Genomic DNA, 18,413 nt, shown 5'->3' with positions numbered 1-18,413 from the left:
GAATAAATACATAAAAAGAAAAAGAAAATATATGGTTAAAAGCCATCGTCCCGGGGAGCATTTCATTTTTTTTAAATGATAATAATAACAATAAATCATTTCTAAGTCTTTGTTTGCCGTTTGTGAAGTTTTGTGCTTGCGCGTAACGTTCGCTTGCATCCTGTGCATCTTCTGGGGGCTAAGCCCCCCCCCCCCGTCCTTAAAAGCTAGTGACGCCCCTGCCATCATAAGTGAAGGATAAAGAAGTCCAGCAAAGAGACAAAAGGAGTCCCAGCAACGCCGGGAAGAAAAGATGAGAATCGATCAATAGTGTGCAGCTAAGAAGTCATTTTATTGCTGTCGTCCTGTTTCGAGGCCGGAAAGTCAAGAAGTGACTCACCGTCTGTGAAAAGCCTCTGTTGGCTGTGAGAAGAAAGAAAAGAAAAAAAACTAGGCGATAAGTCAGAAACCCTGAATGGCTGAATGTGCTACATCTTTACCTTCCTTCACACAGACATCCTGCAGCATTTGAGCCCAGATTTGACATCTCTCAAAATGTCTTTTTTCCAACTCCAAGTCTGATAATACACGTATTGAAATCCTCAAAATGGGCATTGGTCCATCTTAGCAACTTGATTTGATATTTCTGTGGCGCTCATAAACAGAGCAATGGCGTAACGACTGAAAGTTTTCAGCATGCAACAAACGACTGACCATTTTCGTCGGCTTTCCCCACACCCTCGTATTTTGAACAAATTTCGTCCAATTTCTTGCCACTTTCGCATCTTTGGGCCACTGGTGCAACTTGAATCCGTCCCTGTTCGTGTTGTCACACCCTCCGACAACACACCGACGAGGCATGATGTCTCCAAGGTACGGAAAACAGTCGAAAAAACGGAAAATAACAGCGCTGATTTGACTCGGTGTTTGAGAAAATGGCGGATTGCTTCCCGATGTGACGTCACTCCGAGAGCGAATATTAGAAAGGCGTTTAATTCGCCAAAATTCACCCATTTAGAGTTCGGAAATCGGTAAAAAAAAGATATGGTCTTTTTTCTGCAACATCAAGGTATATATTGACGCCTACATCGGTCTGGTGATAATGTTCCCCTTTAACGTAACATATTATGGTAAGAGTCATTCAAATAACTATAACATATAGAACATGCTATACGTTTACCAAACAATCTGTCACTCCTAATCGCTAAATCCCATGAAATCTTATACGTCTAGTCCAGGGGTGCTCACACTTTTTCTGCAGGTGAGCTACTTTTCAATTGATCAAGTCATGGGGATCTACCTCATTCATATTTATAATTTATATTTACTTATTTATGAAATATATGTTTTTGTTAACAAGTTAAAGGTGTTTAATGATAATGCAAGCATGTTTAACACATATAGTTAATATTGTTAATACATTAAAGGTGTTTAATGATAATACAAGCATGTTTAATACATATAGTTAATAATGTTAACAAGTTAAAGGTGTTTAATGATAATGCAAGCATGTTTAACACATATAGTTAATATTGTTAATAAATTAAAGGTGTTTAATGATAATACAAGAATGTTTAATACATATAGTTAATATTGTTAACAACTTAAAGGTGTTTAAAGATAATACAAGCATGTTTAACACATATAGTTAATATTGTTAACAACTTAAAGGTGTTTAAAGATAATACAAGCATGTTTAACACATATAGTTAATATTGTTAACAACTTAAAGGTGTTTAAAGATAATACAAGCATGTTTAACACATATAGTTAATATTGTTAACAAGTTAAAGGTGTTTAAAGATAATACAAGCATGTTTAACACATATAGTTAATATTGTTAACAAGTTAAAGGTGTTTAAAGATAATACAAGCATGTTTAACACATATAGTTAATATTGTTAAAAAATTAAAGGTGTTTAATGATAATACAAGCATGTTTAATACATATAGTTAATATTGTTAACAAGTTAAAGGTGCTTAATGATAATGCAAGCATGTTTAACACATATAGTTAATATTGTTAATAAATTAAAGGTGTTTAATGATAATACAAGAATGTTTAATATATATAGTTAATATTGTTAACAACTTAAAGGTGTTTAAAGATAATACAAGCATGTTTAACACATATAGTTAATATTGTTAACAAGTTAAAGGTGTTTAAAGATAATACAAGCATGTTTAACACATATAGTTAATATCGTTAACAAGTTAAAGGTGTTTAAAGATAATACAAGCATGTTTAACACATATAGTTAATATTGTTAACAACTTAAAGGTGTTTAAAGATAATACAAGCATGTTTAACACATATAGTTAATATTGTTAACAAGTTAACGGTGTTTAAAGATAATACAAGCATGTTTAACACATATAGTTAATATTGTTAACAAGTTAAAGGTGTTTAAAGATAATACAAGCATGTTTAACACATATAGTTAATATTGTTAATAAGTTAAAGGTGTTTAAAGATAATACAAGCATGTTTAACACATATAGTTAATATTGTTAACAAGTTAAAGGTGTTTAAAGATAATACAAGAATGTTTAATACATATAGTTAATATTGTTAACAACTTAAAGGTGTTTAAAGATAATACAAGCATGTTTAACACATAGTTAATATTGTTCACAAGTTAAAGGTGTTTAAAGATAATACAAGCATGTTTAACACATAGTTAATATTGTTAACAAGTTAAAGGTGTTTAAAGATAATACAAGCATGTTTAATACATATAGTTAATATTGTTAACAACTTAAAGGTGTTTAAAGATAATACAAGCATGTTTAACACATATAGTTAATATTGTTAATAAGTTAAAGGTGTTTAAAGATAATACAAGCATGTTTAACACATATAGTTAATATTGTTAATAAGTTAAAGGTGTATAAAGATAATACATGCATGTTTAACACATATAGTTAATATTGTTAATAAGTTAAAGGTGTTTAAAGATAATACATGCATGTTTAACACATATAGATTCCTTTCTTTCATGAAGACAAGAATATAAGTTGGTGTATTACCTGATTCTGATGACTTGCATTGATAGGAATCAGACAGTGGTGCTGTTAACGTCCGCATTTTCGAATGGAGGAGAAAAAAAGTCCTCCTTTCTGTCCAATACCACATGAAAGTGGTTGGTTTTTGGCATCTTATTTGTCCAGCTTCCGTACTCCTTTGTATACACTTTACAAGAAATACATTGTCGGCAAACTCCGTAGCTTGCTAGCTTGTGCACGCCAGCTTTCTGAGACTCTTATTTTGTTAGTGCAACTGTGCCACTGTGCAGTCGGTCTTTGGAGTTTTGACGACAGGTACGGCGCCAGAGTCTGTTGAAATAAAGTGTTTCTCGCCTTCCAGTCGGTAATTTTAATGAGCTGGCAGCAGCCAGCGTCATCTCAGAAGACCCTCGGGTGCCGCGAATGTCAATCAAGTGACGAAAGTGACGTCATAGTGAAGATTTATGATCGCTCATTTTTAGGACTATTTTTTTGTGATCGACTGACACACCCTCCGAGATCGACCGGTAGCTCGCGATCGACGTAATGAGCACCCCTGGTCTAGTCTCTTACGTGAATGAGATAAATAATATTATTTCATATTTTATGCTAATGTGTTAATAATTTCACACATAAGTCGCTCCTGAGTATAAGTCGCACCCAGAGGTGGGTAGTAACGCGCTACATTTACTCCGTTACATCTACTTGAGTAACTTTTGGGATAAATTGTACTTCTAAGAGTAGTTTTAATGCAGCTTACTTTTACTTTTACTTGAGTATATTTATAGAGAAGAAACGCTACTTTTACTCCGCTACTTTTATCTACATTCAGCTCGCTACTCGCTACTAATTTTTATCGATCTGTTAATGCACGCTTTGTTTGTTTTGGTCTGTCAGACAGACCTTCATAGTGCCTGCGTTACTGGTGACGTTTCACTCCGTTCCACCAATAAAATGCAGTCACTAGTGACGTTTGACTCCGTTCCACCAATCAGATGCAGTCACTGGTGACGTTGGACCAATCAAACAGAGCCAGGGGTCACATGACCTGACTTAAACAAGTTGAAAAACTTATTGGGGTGTTACCATTTAGTGGTCAATTGTACGGAATATGTACTGTACTGTGCAATCTACTAATACAAGTTTCAATCAATCAATCAAAAGTGTGAAGGAAAAAAGACACTTTTTTATTTCAAACGTACATCCCGTCACAAGCCTAAAGACTGACTGCACAGTTCCTGTCTTCACAATAAAAGTGCCGCTCCATCGCGCCTGCGCTTTCAAAATAAGAGTCTCCGAAAGCCAGCGCAAACAAGCTAGCAAGCTACGGAATTTGCCGCCAATGTATTTCTTGTAAAGTGTGTGAAAACGAAAATGGAAGCTGGACAAATAAGATACCAAAAACCAACCACTTTCATGCGGTATTAGACAGAAAGAAGGAACTTTTTTTCTCCTGCATTTGAAAACGTGGACGTTATCATCACTACTGTCTGATTACAATCAATGCAAGTCATCAGAATCAGGTAATACACCAACTTATATTCTTGTCAACATGAAAGAAAGGAATCTATATGTGTTAAACATGCATGTATATTCATTAAAACACCTTTAACATGTAAACAAAAACGGCAAAATAAATAAATATAAATGATATACTGTATATATCAATGTATGTGTATATATATATATATATATATATATATATATATATGATGTGTGTGTGTATGTTACTCATCAGTTAGTCAGTACTTGAGTAGTTTTTTCACAACATACTTTTTACTTTTACTCAAGTAAATATTTGGGTGACTACTCCTTACTTTTACTTGAGTAATAAATCTCTAAAGTAACAGTACTCTTACTTGAGTACAATTTCTGGCTACTCTACCCACCTCTGGTCGCACCCCTAAACTATGAAAAAAAACTGCGACTTATAGCCCGAAAAATACGGTATGTTCTTTACACGTGTATGTCAACTTTTGATGGCGACTGTATGTTTTAGCTCTTCAGGTTTCCATGTCAGTGTTAAACACAGTGCACGGACGTCTCAGTTGGATGATGATTACAATGATGGTGATGGCGCTCTCCTCTTCCAACCTTTGCAATTAGCACGCGCTCTCTCTGCTCGTCAAGTGGCCGGCAAGCACGAGCAGATGTCACACACCCGCCCGGACGCTCGCACGCGTGCCGTGCACTCGTGCGCAACACGCTGGTCATGTAGGAATTACGGTTATTTCCCCTGAGAGGGTTGGGGCAGAGGGCGAGGGTCTCAGCCCCGGGAAGATGAGAGCAGGGGCCACTCGTCCTCCCCCCACTTTGTCGCCGCACTCGGAGCGAGTGGGAGGCGGAGAGCAGAGAAGACGCTAAAGTGCTTGCTTGCTAATCACGCCTTTCAGATGGAGAGGGACCCATTCACCACGGAGTGTGCTCCTCCTGGCTCAACAGGATCGAGAAGGGCGACGTGGTGCCGTGTTTTGTCCGAGGGTAAATACCGCGTAACGTTCGCGACTGACTTGTGAAGGTTTTCACTCATGTGCCCTTTTTCCTCTTAAAGGGCGCCAAACTTCCAGCTGCCCAAAGACCACCAAGCTCCTTGCATCCTGGTGGGCCCGGGGACAGGCATCGCCCCCTTCAGGAGCTTCTGGCAGCAGAGGCTGTTTGATCTCGAACACAAAGGTTAGAGTTCACACTTTATGAACAGGTTTTTACTTTAAAGGGGAACAATATCACAATTTCAGAAGGGTTAAAACCAGGCCCGGCCCTAACCAATCTGGCGCCCTAGGCAAGATTTTAGGTGGCGCCCCCCCACATCGGCAGTGAAGTGTATATACTCACAAGAAACCGAATAGCTTTGTCTTTGACCTTTTTTTTTACTTAAAGAAAGCAAATTAACAATCAGAATAGTTAACAAGATAAAAAAAATATGAATAAATAAATGAATGCAAAAAATAAAAAATGAATATATGAAATACAATATTTTTTACATACATATTGCTTAATTTACATTAATGATGTGCACTTTAACAACTAGGCTTACAACTATACCTAATATATAAAGGGGTGGAAAAGTGACTATTACCTGCAGGGCAAACATTAGCTAACCAGAAGGCAATAACAATGTAAACAAAAAACACCTGCTTAAAAGATCTAATACAAATGTCCCTGAGGAATGTAAGGTGGGAGTACTGTAATTACCTAACGTTACATTATTATTTTCCATAACAATTTAGCCCCCTCCACAATATTAACCCGACGTTAAAACAGAACTAGCTATTTATTGATTAGCAATTGCCGAATCATGTAACATTAGCTTAATGCTAAAAAGCCAGGTTACTATCACATTCTGTAACAGACAAATAATTTCATGTAGGCTAACGTTACCTACCTGCTACCTCTTGTCTTTTTCTCGTTTCTCCTCCTCTTCTTTTCTCTTTTTTGACAGTTTTGGCCGTTTTGACATCTTGTGTGATGTGGTGACGTCCAAAAAGAGTCATGATACGGGAAGGGGGGGGGGGGGCGTAATGTTGTAACAAATAATATTTCTATTATATAGGCTTTACTTTGAATTTTAATTAACGTGGGATTATTTTTTGTATTTAGAAATAATAGTACCAACTTTTTTTTTTTTTTTCTCCAACATTTGTGGCACTGGCGTGGCGCCCCCTGATGGACGGCGCCCTTAGCATTTGCCTATACGGCCTATGCCACGGGCCGGCCCTGGTTAAAACCATTAAAAATCAGTTCCCAGTGGCTTATTTTATTTTTCAACGTTTTTTTCAAAATTTTACCCATCACACAATACCCCTAAAAAAAGCTTCAAAGTGCCTGATTTTAACCATCGTTAAAATCCAGCGTCCATTTTCCTGTGACGTCACATAGTGAAGCCAACACAAACAAACATGGCGCATAGAACAGCAAGCTATAGCGACATTAGCTCGGATTCAGACTCAGATTTCAGCGGCTTAAGCGATTCAACAGATTACGAATGTATTGAAACGGATGGTTGTAGTGTGGAGGCAGGTAGCGAAAACGAAACTGAAGAAGAAACTGAAGCTATTGAGCCATATCGGTTTGTACCGTATGCAAGCGAAACCGACGAAAACGACACGACAGCCAGCGACACGGGAGAAAGCGAGGACGAATTCGGCGATCGCCTTCTAACCAACGATTGGTATGTGTTTGTTTGGCATTAAAGGAAACTAACAACTATGAACTAGGTTTACAGCATATGAAATACATTTGGCAACAACATGCACTTTGAGAGTGCAGACAGCCCAATTTTCATCAATTAATATATTCTGTAGACATACCCTCATGTCAGCAGGCCAGGGAAGCTAGGGTCGATATTCTTCTCTTGATCATCTTCGGTGGCATAAAGAACGGTGTGAGCCAAGACATCCAGGGGGTTTAGCTCGCTCGTCTGCGGGAACAAACTGCCGCCATTGCTTGCCGTGCTACCGAGGTCCTTTGTCCCTGAATTGCTCACACACTCCGGCAGATTCAATGGGGGTCTGGCGGCAGATTTCTTTGACTTTATGGTTGGAAATGCATCTGCTTTGAGTGTCGCAGGATATCCACACATTCTTGCCATCTCTGTCGTAGCATAGCTTTCGTCGGTAAAGTGTGCGGAACAAATTTCGTCCAATTTCTTGCCACTTTCGCATCTTTGGGCCACGGGTGCAACTTGAATCCGTCCCTGTTCGTGTTGTTACACCCTCCGACAACACACCGACGAGGCATGATGTCTCCAACGTACGGAAAACAGTCGAAAAAAACGGAAAATAACAGAGCTGATTTGACTCGGTGTTTGAGAAAATGGCGGATTGCTTCCCGATGTGACGTCATCGCTCCGAGAGCGAGTACTAGAAAGGCGTTTAATTCGCCAAAATTCACCCATTTAGAGTTCGGAAATCGGTTAAAAAAATATATGGTCTTTTTTCTGCAACATCAAGGTATATATTGACGCTTACATAGGTCTGGTGATAATGTTCCCCTTTAAGCTCAAAACTAACATCCATCCATTCATCCATTTTCTACCGCTTGTCCTTTTTTGGGGTTGCGGGGTGGGTGCTGGAGCTTATCTCAGCTGCATTTGTGCAGTAGGCGGGGTACACCCTGGACAAGTCGCCACCTCATCGCAGGGCCAAAACAGATAGACAGACAACATTCACACTCACATTCACACACTAGGGCCAATTTAGTGTTGCCAATCAACCTATCCCCAGGTGCATGTCTTTGGAGGTGGGAGGAAGCCGGAGTACCCGGAGGGAACCCACACAGTCACGGGGAGAACATGCAAACTCCACACAGAAAGATCCCGAGCACTCAGGACTAGGGATGTCCCTATCCGATATTTGGATCGGATCGGCTGCCGATATTTGCCAAAAATTGCGTATCGGCAAGGCATGGGAAAATGCCGATCCAGATAAAGTTTTTAAAAAAACTCCAGTCCGTGTTTTCCAACGCACCGATTTAAAGAATACATTCCACTTTTCTGCTGCTCCGTAATTTCCGTTCTGCATTTTACAGCACACCTTCAACACATCCACAGGTCTGTGGATTCTCACGCAGTTGCTTTTAGCTGCTGGCATTACACGAAAGGCTCTTCTCACTCTTTTCTGTGTCTCCCTCTCACAGACAGCAAGTGCACCTTCTTACACACGTCACATACTGTCACGACATACGTCACATACGTATACGTCCTCCCCGAGCAGAGAGGTAGCAGCATGGCTAACGTTAGCTGTGATGCTAGCGCAGCCGTGCGAGCAACGCTCCCTCTAAGGTGCTCGCTTGTGCAATTGCGCACTGTTTAAGCGTCCTCTGTGCATAGCAAATCTATGCCACGCACAAAATCAAATAAAAAAATAAGCGCATAACAATTTTCGACACACGGACACGACAGAGAAAACAGTTTTCGTCATCATTGTTCAAATATTGTGACGTCTGTCGAGACGCTTATCTCCATTCGCTGCCACACGTCCACACCATCAAAATGCCGAGGCAAACATTTCCACATCAACACCGTATGAAAAAATTAGTGATTTTTTTAGTTGTGATTTCCTTCTCTGCATGAAAGTTTAAAAGTAGCATATATTAATGCAGTATGAAGAAGAATGTTTTAATGTAGACATGCAAGCCTTGAAAGAAAATGTTGAAAATCAAGACTACATTTCCTGCAAATGGGTGCATTTCTACCCTATATTTTAACTTTAGATTTATTCTCATATCAAACTCTTTTGGCTGTCTTTTTGACACTTACATCCGGCGCCCCCATCCACACCCTGGATTATAAATAATGTAAATAATTCCATGTGATTATCTTGTGTGATGACTGTATTATGATGATAGTATATATCTGATAGTATATATCTGTATCATGAATCAATTTAAGTGGACCCCGACTTAAACAAGTTGAAAAACGTATTGGGGTGTTACCATTTAGTGGTCAATTGTACGGAATATGTACTTCACTGTGCAACCTACTAATAAAAGTCTCAATCAATCAATCAAAACACATAGAATCATCATACTGCTGTGATTATATGCATCAAGTGTTCATTCAAGGCTAAGGCAAAATATCGAGATATATATTGTGTATCGCAATATGGCCTTAAAATATCGCAATATTAAAAAAAGGCCATATCGCCCAGCCCTAGTTCAATGATGCCATTTCTGTTTGTCATGTATAATTTTGTCTATTTTGTGTTTATCCTTGAATAAACAGGTCAGTTTCTTGTTACCAACCATTGTGTATTATTCAAACTCCCCTAATTCAGCTGGCTAGTTGTTATCAAGAGTACTAAAACCCTTTTCAACATGATTCTGACAACTAAGTAGGCTAAATAACTTTAAACTTTAATACATGCTCGGATAGGCCAGTATCGGTCAGTATCGGTATCGGTCAGTATCGGTATCGGATCGGAAATGCAAAAACAATATCGGTATCGGATCGGAAGTGCAAAAACCTGGATCGGGACATCCCTACTCAGGACCTTCGTATTGTGAGGCACATTGTCAGGTCAAACACTGATGACATCTATTAAACAAGACAAGAAGCAAAGAATTAAACAGAGACAGAATTCAATTGGGCTCAATTTGAGGAGAGACGCTTGGACATCTGTACCCTTGTACAGTGTCATTACGCTCTGCCAAAAGATTGTACGCCTCCTCCTTTATTTGGACTTTCTCTGACCACATGACAACAGCTGCCTCTAAGGGACCAGGTCGTAAACAGCCATCGCCTTTGGTTACGACAGTTCAAAAGAAAAGGTCGTAAAACAGTTCACAGAAAAGGTCGTAAAAGAGTTCAAAAAGAGGTTCGTAAAACAGTTGAAAAAGGAGGTTCAAAAAGAGGTCGTCTGGAAATTGGGCAGATCCTGCCTTCTCTCCGCTTTGTAGTCCTTGGGTTAAAACAATATATTTCTGTTGATTACAATACATGAAAGAAACATAAACACCTTCATGTTGCTTCCCCCCCTACACAGTGGACTTTTACAAGCCTTCTTCTTGGTAGGTTCAAAGACAACTTTTGGTCTTCTCGCTGGGAACTCATTTCAACAAGTTTTTGTGATAACTTAGATACAATTATTCTAACACACATACACTAACCTCTGTTCCACCGTGCTGCCCTCAAAACTAACAGTACATTGGAAAACTGGATGAAGCAGTTCCTGAAGGAATTGCGTGGGAGTGCTCCGATGCTGAAGTTGAACTTCAAAATGACTAATTGTTGAAGGAGAGCACACCATTCCCACACAGGCTGAATATTTTGAAGTTGGAAAAGTTTGAATCTGATGAAAATTGTGGAACTTTGAAGAATGTCCCATTGAATTTCCCCCCAAAATTGGGAATTTCGGGTAAAGTGGGAATTTTTTTGAAAATGAAAAAAGCTTGGATGGTCTGAATGAGTTGAAACGGTTGGTGTTAGAATTTCTCAAATCGGTCGAGAAATGTTTAAGTAGTAACACGTTGAATTGAGAATTGGTATTACGGAATGTAGATGTAGCCCTCCAGTGGGTTCCTCGGACCACCACACACTGCCACGAGAGCCCGGATTTTATTTTCATCAATGTTGGGAGCCGTTTGCTTTCCAGCAAAATGTATTTTCTTTGTCTGTGTCGCTCTCTCTCTCTGCCTCCCATTCCAACTCCAACCCCGTGTCTCGTTCCGGCTGCTGCTAATAAAGGCAACAGGTGATTAGATAACAAGGCCCACCTGGGCCATCTCCTCACCTGTCGCTGTCTTCGAGGCCGGTCCTTGCACACCCAGTTCCGCGGCAGGCCCGCAGGCCACGCCCCTCCTCCACACAGAATTCCTGGAATTTCGGGAAAACCGGGAATTTTTCGGAAATGCTCTATAAGCTGTACACTCCATCCATCCATCTTCTTTCGCTTATCCGAAGTCGGGTCGCGGGGGCAGCAGCCTAAGCAGGGAAGCCCAGACTTTCCTCTCCCCAGCCACTTCGTCCAGCTCCTCCCGGGGGATCCCGAGGCGTTCCCGGAGCCAGCCGGGAGACATAGTCTTCCCAGCGTGTCCTGGGTCTTCCCCGTGGCCTCCTACCGGTCGGATGTGCCCTCAACACCTCCCTAGGGAGGCTCCTCCATGTGGAGGAGCAGCGGCTTTACTTTGAGTTCCCCCCGGATGACAGAGCTTCTCACCCTATCTCTAAGGGAGAGACCCGCCACCCGGCGGAGGAAACTCATTTGGGCCGCTTGTACCCGTGATCTTGTCCTTTCGGTCATAACCCAAAGCTCATGACCATAGGTGAGGATGGGAACGTAGATCGACCGGTAAATTGAGAGCTTTGCCTTCCGGCTCAGCTCCTTCTTCACCGCAACGGATCGATACAGCGTCCGCATTACTGAATGGTTCTCGCCCGGGTGGAGTGCCATCTCCGGGTTGGGGAGGAGATCTTGCCCCAAGTGGAGGAGTTCAAGTACCTCGAAGTCTTGTTCACGAGTGAGGGAAGAGTGAATGGTGAGATCGACAGCCTGAAAGTTTAGTTTCTACCGTGTCAGACTTTAGACATTTTGTCCTCTTCCCTCTGGTGTTGACATGGCGCGACTTAATGGCGTACCTGTTTTCTCCAGGGATCGAGTCTTGGCCCATGATCCTGGTGTTTGGCTGCCGGCAGTCGGAGATGGACCACATCTACAAGGAGGAGACCATCCAGGCGAAGAACAAGGAGGTGTTTAAGGAGCTCTACACAGCCTATTCCAGAGAACCTGGCAAACCAAAGGTAGCAAAAACCTCCTCCTTTTTAGATGTTTGTGTTTCTACTACATACTTGCCAACCTTGAGACCTCTGATTTCGGGAGGTGGGGGGGTGGGGGCGTGGTCGGGGGTGGGGCGGGGGGCGTGGTTAAGATATATATAAGAAATACTTGACTTTCAGTGAATTCTAGCTATATATATATATATATTTTTTTTTTTTATTACATATATATATTTATATATAAATAAATAAAATAAATACTTGAATTTCAGTGTTTATTTATTTACACATATACACACACATAACACTCATCTACTCATTGTTGAGTTAAGGGTTGAATTGTCCATCCTTGTTCTATTCTCTTTCACTATTTCAGAACACACACATTATACAAATATACATTATAAAATCAATAAGAAAACGGGAGCTCTAATTTGGGAGTCTGAATTAGGATCAGAAGTTCCTATATAAACATTGCGTACTCACGTCGCCTTTTTGTATTGATTACTGCAGCTGTGCACTGGAGTCATTCACAAATACAAACTACAACTCTTTAGAGTTAGGCTCCACCATCAGAATGTGTACTTAAACTTATAAAGATCACATGGATATTATTCAGTGAGTTGATTCACCAAAACTAGCCTGTTATACAGGAGGAAAAAGCACACAGGACGTTTCAATTGTTCACAGACTGGTCGCGCTCATCAGAATGACAAGACACTTCCGGTCTGCAGGTGATAGCATTCAATTGGGAAGAAACGCCCTACTGCCCCCTACTGACCAATGTGAATACTGATAAATGTGTAATGACAGCTCCAAAAACGAATTCAAACCACAAAATAAAATAAATAAATCAACACAAAAATGTGACACATTATGGGTGGGTCACATATGCATGTACAGTAGATGGCAGTATTGTCCTGTTTAAAAGTGTCACAACATTGCTGTTTACGGCAGACGAACTGCTTTACGGTAGACGAAAACTTGACTGATGTTGTTGTGTGTTGTTACCGCGCTGGGAGGACGTTAATGAAACTGCCTAACAATAAACCCACATAAGAAACCAAGAACTCGCCCTCGATCATTAGCTGTTTATATTGTGGGAAAGCGGACGTGAGAACAGGCTGTCAACACGTCACTCAGGTCCGCATGGAGCTGGAGGGGGCTCCGCCTGAATTTCGGGAGATTTTCGGGAGAAAATTTGTCCCGGGAGGTTTTCGGGAGAGGCGCTGAATTTCGGGAGTCTCCCGGAAAATCCGGGAGGGTTGGCAAGTATGTTCTACTGTGACCTCATTCTTCTTCTTCTTCTAACGTCGAATGGTCGCTGCTCAGAAATACGTGCAGGATGTTCTACGCGAGCAGCTGTCAGAGAGAGTGCACCAGTGCCTGCGGGAGGAGGGAGGACACATCTACGTGTGCGGAGACGTCACCATGGCCGGCGACGTCCTGAAGACGGTGCAGCAAATCATCAAGCAGCAGGGCAACATGAGCCTGGAGGACGCCGGCTTCTACATCAGCAAGCTGCGGGTGCGAGACAGACCAAACCTCTCTCCCCGTCCGCCGTGTCCAAAAAAAAAACGAGTAACTCCCAACCTCTTTCTCCGCAGGACGAGAACCGCTACCACGAGGACATCTTCGGGGTCACCCTGCGCACTTACGAGGTCACCAACAGACTGCGGTCCGAGTCCATCGCCTACATCGAGGAGAGCAAGAAAGATTCAGACGAGTAAGTGGAGAGCAAACACGCCAGTGGTCCGAGAGAAGCATTATACAGGTAAAAGCCAGTAAATTAGAATATTTTGAAAAACTTGATTTATTTCAGTAATTGCATTCAAAAGGTGTAACTTGTACATTATATTTATTCATTGCACACAGACTGATGCATTCAAATGTTTATTTCATTTAATGTTGATGATTTGAAGTGGCAACAAATGAAAATCCAAAATTCCGTGTGTCACAAAATTAGAATATTACTTAAGGCTAATACAAAAAAGGGATTTTTAGAAATGTTGGCCAACTGAAAAGTATGAAAATGAAAAATATGAGCATGTACAATACTCAATACTTGGTTGGAGCTCCTTTTGCCTCAATTACTGCGTTAATGCGGCGTGGCATGGAGTCGATGAGTTTCTGGCACTGCTCAGGTGTTATGAGAGCCCAGGTTGCTCTGATAGTGGCCTTCAACTCTTCTGCGTTTTTGGGTCTGGCATTCTGCATCTTCCTTTTCACAATACCCCACAGATTTTCTATGGGGCTAAGGTCAGGGGAGTTGGCGGGCCAATTTAGAACAGAAATACCATGGTCCGTAAACCAGGCACGGGTAGATTTTGCGCTGTGTGCAGGCGCCAAGTCCTGTTGGAACTTGAAATCTCCATCCCCATAGAGCAGGTCAGCAGCAGGAAGCATGAAGTGCTCTAAAACTTGCTGGTAGACGGCTGCGTTGACCCTGGATCTCAGGAAACAGAGTGGACCACCAGCAGATGACATGGCACCCCAAACCATCACTGATGGTGGAAACTTTACACTAGACTTCAGGCAACGTGGATCCTGTGCCTCTCCTGTCTTCCTCCGGACTCTGGGACCTCGATTTCCAAAGGAAATGCAAAATTTGCATGGTTGGGTGATGGTTTGGGGTGCCATGTCATCTGCTGGTGTCGGTCCACTCTGTTTCCTGAGATCCAGGGTCAACGCAGCCGTCTACCAGCAAGTTTTAGAGCACTTCATGCTTCCTGCTGCTGACCTGCTCTATGGAGATGGAGATTTCAAGTTCCAACAGGACTTGGCGCCTGCACACAGCGCAAAATCTACCCGTGCCTGGTTTACGGACCATGGTATTTCTGTTCTAAATTGGCCCGCCAACTCCCCTGACCTTAGCCCCGTAGAAAATCTGTGGGGTATTGTGAAAAGGAAGATGCAGAATGCCAGACCCAAAAACGCAGAAGAGTTGAAGGCCACTATCAGAGCAACCTGGGCTCTCATAACACCTGAGCAGTGCCAGAAACTCATCGACTCCATGCCACGCCGCATTAACGCAGTAATTGAGGCAAAAGGAGCTCCAACCAAGTATTGAGTATTGTACATGCTCATATTTTTCATTTTCATACTTTTCAGTTGGCCAACATTTCTAAAAATCCCTTTTTTGTATTAGCCTTAAGTAATATTCTAATTTTGTGACACACGGAATTTTGGATTTTCATTTGTTGCCACTTCAAATCATCAAAATTAAATGAAATAAACATTTGAATGCATCAGTCTGTGTGCAATGAATAAATATAATGTACAAGTTACACCTTTTGAATGCAATTACTGAAATAAATCAAGTTTTTCAAAATATTCTAATTTACTGGCTTTTACCTGTATATTCTAATCTACATGAAATGAACTTCCATGTGGTCGACATCAGTGGTTCTCGAACTTGACCACCTCAGAAAACACTTACCACCATAATGACCAACATTAAAATACAGTAAAGTTAAAGTACCACTGATAGTCAAACACACTAAGTGAGATGAAATTACCTTATGCATTTGACCCATCCCCTTCTTCCACCCCCTGGGTGTCGATACTACTAAGATTACATCGATATTTTTTGGCATCACAACATCTTCTTTCATTTTTTTTTCATTTATATTATGTTTATAAACTCAGGAAATACGTCCCTGTATACATGAGGACTTTGAATATGACCAATGTATGATCCTGTAACTACGTGGTATCAGATTGATACCCAAATGTGTGGTATCATCCAAAACTAATGTAAAGTATCAAACAACAGAAGAATAAGTGATTATTACATTTGAACAGAAGTGTAGATAGAACATGTTAAAAGAGACAGTAAGCAGATATTAACAATGAATGAACAAGTAGATTAATCATTAATTTTCTACCGCTTGTCCTTAATAATGTTGACAAAATAATAGAATGTTGTTGTTGAGTTTCTGTACTGTCTGGAGCTCGACAGACTTACCACGTTATACTCTTCCATATCAGTAGGTGGCAGCCGATAGCAAATTGCTGTGTAGATGTCGGAAACAGCGGGAGGCAGGGTGCAGGTAAAAAGGTGTCTAATGCTTAAACCAAAAATAAACAAAAGGGGAGTGCCCCAAGAAAAGGCATTGAAGCTTAGGGAAGGCTATGCAGAACGAAACTAAAACTAACTGGCTTACAAAGTAAACAAAAACAGAATGCTGGACGACAGCAAAGACTTACTGTGGAGCGAAGACAATGTACATCCGAACATGACATGACAATCAACAATGTCCCCACTAAGAAGGATAAAAACAACTGAAATATTCTCGATAGCTAAAACAAAGTAGATGCGGGAAATATCGCTCAAAGGAAGACATGAAACTGCTACAGGAAAATACCAAAAAAAAGGGAAAAAGCCACCAAAATAGGAGCGCAAGACAAGAACTAAAACACTACACACAAGAAAACAGCAATAAACTCCAAATAAGTCAGCGTGATGTGACAGGTGGTGACAGTACACCTACTTTGAGACAAGAGCTATATTGATGCATGCTTGGTTATGCTTTAAAGTCATATCCAACAATTGCGACAACTTTTTACTGTTAACTGAGTTTTGTTTTTTAGTGATTTCTGCTGGTGGTGTGCCTCCAAATTTTTTCAACACAAAAAATGTGCCTTGGCTCAAAAAAGGTTGAAAAACAGTGGTTTACTTTCTACTAAAAGACAAATTGTCTTGTAGGTTCACTATTTTATTTAAGGGCAAATTTGCAATGAAGTGAATTATATTTATATAGCGCTTTTCTCTAGTGACTCAAAGCGCTTTTACATAGTGAAACCCAATTCCTTACATCCCGGCGAGAAGAACAAAAGATGTCTTTGAACCTACCCAAGAAGAAGGCTTGTAAAACTCCACTGTGTAGGATGGGAAGCAACATGAAGGTGTTCTGTTTCTTTCATGTATTGTAATCAACAGAAAGATATTGCCGTGACCCAAGAACTACAAAGCAGAGAGGAAGCAGGGCCTTTTTTAAACTTTTTTGCGGCCTCTTTTTTGAACCGACCATTTCTTTTGAACTGTTTTGTAATCAATGGCGATGGCTGTTTACGACCCCCGTCCCTTTGGAAGCAGCTGTTGCCATGTGGTCAGGGAAGGTCCAAATAAAAGGGGGCGTGCAATCTTTTGGTAGAGCGTGCGGAGACACTGTGCAAGGGTACACTGTCCAGGCGTCTCTCCTCAAATTGAGCCAAATTGAATTCTGTCTCCGTTTAATTCTTTGCTTCTTGTCTTGTTTAATAAATGTTTGAACCTGACAGGCCTAACATGTGTTACATCTCTCTGTCTGTGTTCATCCTCAGGGTTTTCTGCTCGTAGACCTACCATGTGAAGACCACGACAACGGTGGCGGCAGGCAGGCCCCAGGATGCAGCAGCACTGGTTCGACAATACTGTGCCAATTTTTCTACTGCAAAAAAAACTTAAAAATATATATACATATATATATGTATGTATGTATATATATATATGTATATATATTTATATATATATATTAATGTGTTTCTTTTTTATACCAAGTTTCTGTTCTGCTGAGGCTCGTTAGCGACCAAGATGCTAATTGGTTCCTCCTAAGTGTAATGACTTGCCTCATTGTGAATGCATGACGTGAGAATATAATCCAAAATCTGCGTGTTACCTTGCTGCACCCCCAAGGCTTTCTTTGTCACGTTTACAGAGTGCATGTGTGACGTTTAGCGACCACGGCAAGAAAAAAAAAAAAGTAAAAAAAAAAAAAAAAGCCCCGTCGCTGTGCCGCGCCGAAGCATTATGGGATGTCCGAGAGTTGGAATCGTGCAAGTGACGATCGATCATCCATCGCGTCATCGTTTTGTTCTCTGCTCACACAATCACACTTAGCCACGTTTTTGTCATATATAGGCCTACTAGTATATATATATATGTATGTGTATATATATATATATATATATATATATATATATATATATATATATATATATATATATATATATATATATATATATGTATATATATGTACAGTACAGGCCAAAAGTTAGGACACACCTTCTCATTCAATGTGTTTTCTTTATTTCCATGACTATTTACATTGTAGATTGTCACATCAAAACTATGAATGAACACATGTGGAGTTATGTACTTAACAAAATAAAAAGGTGAAATAACTGAAAACATGTTTTATATTCTAGTTTCTTCAAAATAGCCACCCTTTACTCC

General features: G+C 40.5%; 1 protein-coding gene across 4 annotated transcripts in view; it reads left to right on the top strand.

Annotated features, from left to right (window-relative positions):
- Nucleotides 1-18,202, top strand: part of LOC133578202 (nitric oxide synthase 1-like) — a 199,766-nt gene extending 181,564 nt beyond the window's left edge. For 3 of the 4 annotated variants that reach the window (XM_061932433.1, XM_061932425.1, XM_061932451.1), the window contains 6 exons: nucleotides 5,379-5,466; nucleotides 5,537-5,658; nucleotides 12,072-12,220; nucleotides 13,529-13,723; nucleotides 13,804-13,922; nucleotides 17,522-18,202. In XM_061932433.1, the coding sequence (XP_061788417.1) occupies nucleotides 5,379-5,466; nucleotides 5,537-5,658; nucleotides 12,072-12,220; nucleotides 13,529-13,723; nucleotides 13,804-13,922; nucleotides 17,522-17,537 (689 nt within the window). In that variant the 3' untranslated portion in view covers nucleotides 17,538-18,202. Of the gene's footprint in view, nucleotides 1-5,378; nucleotides 5,467-5,536; nucleotides 5,659-12,071; nucleotides 12,221-13,528; nucleotides 13,724-13,803; nucleotides 13,927-17,521 lie in introns of those variants that run through there. The other variant, XM_061932442.1, reaches the window with a different exon arrangement.
- The last annotated feature ends 211 nt before the right edge of the window (nucleotides 18,203-18,413 follow it).

The sequence above is a fragment of the Nerophis lumbriciformis genome, linkage group LG03 (assembly GCF_033978685.3).
Source record: "Nerophis lumbriciformis linkage group LG03, RoL_Nlum_v2.1, whole genome shotgun sequence".
In the NCBI taxonomy this organism is placed as follows: domain Eukaryota; kingdom Metazoa; phylum Chordata; class Actinopteri; order Syngnathiformes; family Syngnathidae; genus Nerophis; species Nerophis lumbriciformis.
The sequence above is the reverse complement of the archived record's forward strand: the minus strand, read 5'-3'. Positions and strand labels throughout refer to the sequence as shown.